Here is a 6,008-nt window from a genome sequence, read left to right as displayed (position 1 = left end):
TCAGGGTGGGATGGGAGGTGGGGGGCTGCAGGGGTCATGGGGGCCACCCAGCAGGAGCCCGAGGGCTCAGCGTGATGGGCTCCCGCTGCCTCCGTTGCAGTGGTCGGACGAGGCGAACACAGCCCCCATGCAGGGCTTGCACAGCCCCAGCCTGCACACCCAGCGCCAGCTCAAAGAGGCTCTCTACAACCAGATCATCGACTACTTTGACCAAGGCAAGGTGAGCGTGGCCGCATGACCCCGGCAGTCCCCTCACCCTGGCCAGCCGGGCCACCCTTGTCCCAGGGCAAGCCCAGCTCCCTGGCCACCACTGCCTCCTGCTCCAAGTCCCCATCCTCAACACAGCCCATCTGCCTTTCCCAGGGCTGTGGTGGGGCTGGAGCTGCCCCGCAGTGAGCCTGGGCTGGATGGTTTGTCCCTGCATCTGCCTGGCTGCCATGGCTGTCCTTTCCCCCATCCCGTCCCGTCCCGTCCCGTCCCGTCCCATCCCATCCCATCCCATCCTGTCCCATCCTGTCCTGTCCCAGCCCAGCCCAGCCCAGCCTAGCCCAGCTTCAACCCCAGCCCCGTCACTGCCTGGGGACTGGCAGCGGGGGGCCCCCGGCAGAGGTTGGTCCGGGATGTGTTGGGAAGTCCTGCTGCTGCCCACCAGCACCCAGACGGACCACCAGCCAGCATGGGGCAAACCCTTCCCCCCTCGCTGAGGAGCACGGGTGCAGGTGTCCCTCAGATAGGGCTGGTCTCCTCTGGAAGCCCCCAGTATCCCCCCACCCCAGCTCACTCCACACCGTGGGGTCCTTGCCCTGGCCCCATGTCCTGCAGATGTGGGAGGAGGCCATCCACATCTGCAAGGAGCTGGCGGAGCAGTACGAGAGCGAAGTCTTTGACTACGAAATGCTGAGTGACATCCTGGTGAGTGCCTGGCCAGGCTTGGGGGGGGACAGCTGTTGGCAGAGCAGGCTGGGGACACTGCCGTAGGGAGGGACAGGGGGTCTACAGAGCTCCTGTCCTGCAGCAGGGACCCATCCCATCCCCTCCGCACTCTTGTCCCTCTCGCCCTGCAGCAGCGGGAAGCCAAGTTCTACGAGAAGATCCTGAAGGTGCTGCGGCCCAACCCGGACTACTTTGCCGTGGGCTACTACGGGCAAGGCTTCCCCACCTTCCTCCGGGTAAGTGGCTCCTGGCTGCCCCGTGGCCAGCGCCGTGTCAGCAGCTGGCACATTGCTCCTGCCCAGACTGGCATCCAAGCCAAGCCTTGTGGCCGTGGTCGTCTTGTACTGTGGCACACTGTGTACTCAGTACTCACCTCCGTGTCTGCCACCTTTGTCCCTGCTCTCTGGAAGGGGTTGGCAACTCCCAAATTAAGCCAGGAGCTTCACTCTAGCAACAGTGGGGGTTATGGTCCCTATTTGCAAACAGCTGGAGACAGACTTAGGGAAGAAAAGCGAGGCATGGGAAGTTGTTCTTCTCTGTAACACACGACAAAGGGCCTCCTGGGCTGTGTCCTCAGCACATGGGGACATTGCATCTCTGCCAGGCTGTCCCTGTGGCCCGTGGTGAGGTGGGACCTGCTCCATCCCTGGTGCGTGGCTGTACCTGCGCTGTGTCATGATTGCAGTGCGCAGACACATGTGTGTCTGTGGGTGCAGGGACAGACGTGTGTTGTACCATACCTGTGGTGCAGGGATGGGTCTGTGCAACGATGCTATTTATGAACAGATTCAGGTACCTCCAGGCTCACTGTGGGAGCCCCACCGACCCTCTCCCCACTGGCATCCACCCACGAGAGCAGGGCTCATCTTTTTAGACGAGAGCAAAGTGTTTCATCCCCATTCTCTATTACACTCCTCAGGTGTTTAATCCATTCAGATATAAACTGACATGATCGGTGGGCTTCTTCCATCCAAAGTGTTCATCCTTATTTTCCTACCCAGCTGTTACAGCCGCGGTGAGGGTGGCATCATTTTCCCAGAGGTCATGGTGGGTTTCAAGGGCTCCTTGCTATCTCCTGGCTGGTTTTGGTATCCGCTGATCACAGACCCCAGTCGCTGCATGCCTGGCTATAGACCTTCACTCCAGAGCCCTGGCTGTCCGAGCCAGCCCACCTTTTTTCCTGCGGTTGTTGATTTGGGGAAATATTTTTTTCAAGAGGGGGGGTCTCCCTCTCAGCTTGGGCTCAGCCTCGTCGGTGCCTGCACCCCTAACACACTAGGGCTTGCTGCAGCTGGAGCACGGGGCCGAGGGCTCCCCAGACCCACTCCACAGCGCGCTGGGACAGGCTGCCGTCTTCCTCCCCTACAGAACAAGGTCTTCATTTACCGGGGCAAGGAGTATGAGCGCCGGGAAGACTTCGAGATGCGGCTGCTGAGCCCCTTCCCCAACGCTGAGAAGCTGAAGAGCACATCTCCACCCGGCCAGGACATCACCAGCTCCCCGGGCCAGTGTATCCTCCAAGTGTGGGAATGGGGCTGGGAGGGCGGCTCATTCCCTCTACCATCGCCCCCCGTGTGGGTCCTCCAGCACCCCCCTGGGGCAGTCCCCCTCTGGGCCCTGACGTCCCTCTCCCCCGCAGCCCCCATTCCCCACGCTGTGTGCCTGTGGCTCCTTCACTCCCGCAGATATCCAGTGTTTCACCGTGCAGCCGGCGGAGGAAGCCAAGGTCCGGTTCAAGGATCGGAGCATCCCAGAGCAGATCACCAAGTGAGTGCCCCGGTGCGGAGGGGGTTCACCTGCTCTGCTCCGTGTGGGAGCGGACACAACTGAGGAAGGGATGCAACACTCTCACGCTCTGCCCCTTTCCTCCTCTGCAGTTTCTATAAAGCCAACCACGTCCAGAAATTCAGCTACTCGCGGCCCTTCAAGAAAGGCCCAAAGGATCCAGACAATGAATTTGCGGTGAGTGCTGGTGGGGGCTGCTGGGACCTCTGGCTGGGAGGGATGGGGAGAGCTGGGGGGGGACACCTGTGAGGAGCCAGGTGTCCAGAGAAATGGGATGCAGGAGAGAGAGGAGTCCCCTAGTCCTAGGATGGGGAAAGTGGTGGTCCCATGCCCATGGGAAGGGGAGGTGGGAGGGGTGATGGGGAGGAGGGCGGTGGAGTGACTGCTGCCCTCCCCGCAGACCATGTGGATTGAGCGGACGACCTTCGTAACAGCCTACCCCCTGCCCGGCATCCTGCGCTGGTTCGTGGTGACCTCCACCACCATGGTGAGGAGAGGATATGGGGGGAGCAGGGCCCTCCCAGGGCATCCATTCCCTGAGCAGCACCACAAACCCCTGACCCAGGTGGGCACGCTGCCCCGAGCCCCTTCCAGGCTTCCCAAGCTCCAGTGGGTGAAGCCACCGTGTGGGGAACACATCCCACCCGATGCTCCGTCCGAGCCCTTGCCCCGGTCCCTGTGTCACATCAATCCCTGCTCTCAGTGCAAACCTGGTCCAGACCACCCAGCACTCCAGTCCCCAGACCCCACGACTCCCAGCTCCCTCCCGTGCTCCTGTGGTCCTTTGGGTGCGTGGCCCGAGACAGCGCCTGCGGCAGAGCGGACCCAGCTCCCACGAGCACCCTCTGCCTGCGGAGCGGGGTGCGAGCACGGCCCCCTTCCCTCTGCGAGCACAGAGCCCAGCTACCCCCCCTGCCCAGCACCAGGGGATAACCCTCCTTTGGCATCGCCTTGGCTCCCCACTGTCCCGGCTCTGGGACAGATCTCCGGCCTGTGCCTCATGGGAACGCTGTCCCACACCATGTCCTCCGGCCACAGGGAAGGGTTTCTCTGCTGATACCGGGCATGGACACCCCCCGGCACTCAGGGCACCAACAGCCTCCATCAGCTGGTGCCGATAGCATCAACCTGGTGACAGGGACTGGTTTGTGTGGCTCACCCACTGGGAGCAGCAGGGCAGAGCTGTGAAGTGCCCAAGCTGGGTTGTTACAGGACAGCTGTGCCACAGCTGTGCCAACAGCTGTGCACCGGTGCTGCCACACAGGCGTGCGTCTGCCCCAGTGCTTGGGCTGTGTGCGCTGCTCGTCCACAGCTGCCCCCGTAGATGACGTTTACCCAAGTTTCCCATAAGCTCGCTGCCGAGCTGCCACCGCCACGCATCCGTCTCCTGGTTTGTGGCCTCTTGCCTGCAGGACTAACCCTGCCACCAGCCTGTGCTGGGAGCCGGGGAACCAGCACGTCCAGTGCTTCCCCAGTGAGCCCTCAGCTCAGTTCCGGGCAGCTGGTGCCAGGGGTCCAAGGGGCTTCGTGGGATGAGATGCGCAACCCTGGGGCCTCTCTCCTGTGGGGCTGGGGATACTCCACCCTGCTGGCCCACACCAGGATGGGCAGGTGGCTGGAGAAGCCAGCAGTCAGACCTTCCCTCCCTCCCTGGGCACAGACCATCATCTCCCCCCTGGAAAATGCCATCGAGACCATGATGAAAACGAATGAGAAAATCATGAGCGAGATCAACCGGCACCAGAACGACCCCAGCCTGCCCGTCAACCCGCTCTCCATGCTGCTCAATGGCATTGTGGACCCTGCTGTCATGGGTGGCTTTGCCAAGTACGAGACGGTGAGGACATGCGGCTGCTGTGCCGGGGCCGGTGCAGGCACTCCCGGGGCCGGCAACCGCAGGCACTGGAACTGCTTTACACCATCACCTGCCTGTGCGGAGCTGAGCCAGCCCGTCGGTGGGTCTGAGATGGGGTTGTTGCAGGCTTTTTTCCAGGACTCCTACCTGCAGGAGCACCCTGAGGACAAGGGGAACATCGAGAAGCTCAAAGACCTGATTGCTTGGCAGGTACAGACCACAGCATCCCTCTGGTGGCCGGAGGGGACAGCTGCCCTGGGGCACAAAGTACCCAGTGTCCCCACGCCAGAGGAGCCCCGCAAGCCCAGGCGGACCCATCCCTGTTCTCCCACAGATCCCGCTGCTGGCAGAGGGGATCCGGATCCACGGGCGGAAGGTGACAGAGGACCTGCGGCCCTTCCATGAGCGCATGGAGCAGTGTTTCGTGCACCTGCGGGCCAAGGTGGAGAGCCAATATGGGGTGCGGGAGATGGTGAGTACCAGGATGGTGAGCACGGTGCAGGCACAGCCAGGGCTGCATGGGTGGTGCATGGCACCCACGGGATGACACTGGACAAGCCAACGCAGGTCTCGGGCAGCAGGGAACAGCTTGATGGGGCTGCAGCTGCAGCAACAGGGTGAGGGGCACTGTGCATGGGGGACCTTGAGATGTCTGCCTGCCCTAGGTGGGGGGGACAGCATGGCCGTGTGGTGGCTGGTAGTGGCACAAAACCAGGACCAGTTAGAGAGGCCACTGCTGGCCCTGGCTGAGCCATGGGAAGGAGAGGGGAGGCTCTGCACTCTCATCCCTGCTGGCTCTCTCTCAGGCTCCCTGTGCTCTCAGGTCTGCTTTGAGGACCGGCGAAGTGGACGACCCCGGTCTGTGGCCTGGGGATCTGACTGGGACCGGCTGAGCCATGCTGGAGACAGGCGAGTACTGTGGTGGGAAGCCACCCCCTCTCACCACCCTCACCCCTCCCCACTGTCCACGCACCGCTTGAGCCATCTTCCCTCTTCTCCACCCCGCATGCTTCTCTCCCACCTCCTCAGCCTGCTGCCCTCCTGGCTTCCCTTTACGCCAAGCTGCATCTCAGGGGTCCATCCAGCCATGACACCATGGTGGCCCTGTCCCCGTGGGGGAACATGGAGCAGAGACACCCCACGTGCAGCTCCCAGGCTCACCTGGACACCGTTGTCACCTGAGCCATCCATGCTTGTCTTGCTGGCTTGTCCCTGCTAAGCATCTGCTGCTGAGCTCTGCTGGAGGTGGTGCTGGTGCCTGGCTGAGGGCAGCCACCCCTGGCCGTGGTCTGGCTGGCCCGTGGCGTAGCCCTGCTCCCCATTCCCCCTGCCACCCACCTGCCCCTCACCAGCCACAGTTGCTCCACAGCACGGAGGCAACCCCGACCCCAAAGCCCGCCTCCCGCACCTCCGAGAGCGAGGACCGCAAGAACGA

At 62.8% G+C, this 6,008-nt stretch overlaps 1 protein-coding gene across 1 annotated transcript in view; it reads left to right on the top strand.

Moving 5' to 3' along the window:
- LOC104294208 (dedicator of cytokinesis protein 2-like) overlaps window positions 1-5,755 on the top strand; it is a 96,444-nt gene extending 90,689 nt beyond the window's left edge. The window contains exons 38-49 of the mRNA XM_009893789.1: window positions 101-220; window positions 823-912; window positions 1,065-1,169; window positions 2,302-2,443; window positions 2,619-2,700; window positions 2,811-2,895; window positions 3,119-3,205; window positions 4,379-4,555; window positions 4,700-4,783; window positions 4,908-5,045; window positions 5,397-5,486; window positions 5,603-5,755. Of these exons, the coding sequence (XP_009892091.1) occupies window positions 101-220; window positions 823-912; window positions 1,065-1,169; window positions 2,302-2,443; window positions 2,619-2,700; window positions 2,811-2,895; window positions 3,119-3,205; window positions 4,379-4,555; window positions 4,700-4,783; window positions 4,908-5,045; window positions 5,397-5,486; window positions 5,603-5,755 (1,353 nt within the window). The remainder of the gene's footprint in view (window positions 1-100; window positions 221-822; window positions 913-1,064; window positions 1,170-2,301; window positions 2,444-2,618; window positions 2,701-2,810; window positions 2,896-3,118; window positions 3,206-4,378; window positions 4,556-4,699; window positions 4,784-4,907; window positions 5,046-5,396; window positions 5,487-5,602) is intronic.
- The last annotated feature ends 253 nt before the right edge of the window (window positions 5,756-6,008 follow it).

The sequence above is a fragment of the Charadrius vociferus genome, unplaced genomic scaffold, assembly GCF_000708025.1.
Source record: "Charadrius vociferus isolate BGI_N301 unplaced genomic scaffold, ASM70802v2 scaffold59, whole genome shotgun sequence".
Classification (NCBI taxonomy): Eukaryota; Metazoa; Chordata; class Aves; order Charadriiformes; family Charadriidae; genus Charadrius; species Charadrius vociferus.
Note: the sequence above shows the minus strand (reverse complement) of the source record. Positions and strands in the feature narration are given on the sequence as shown.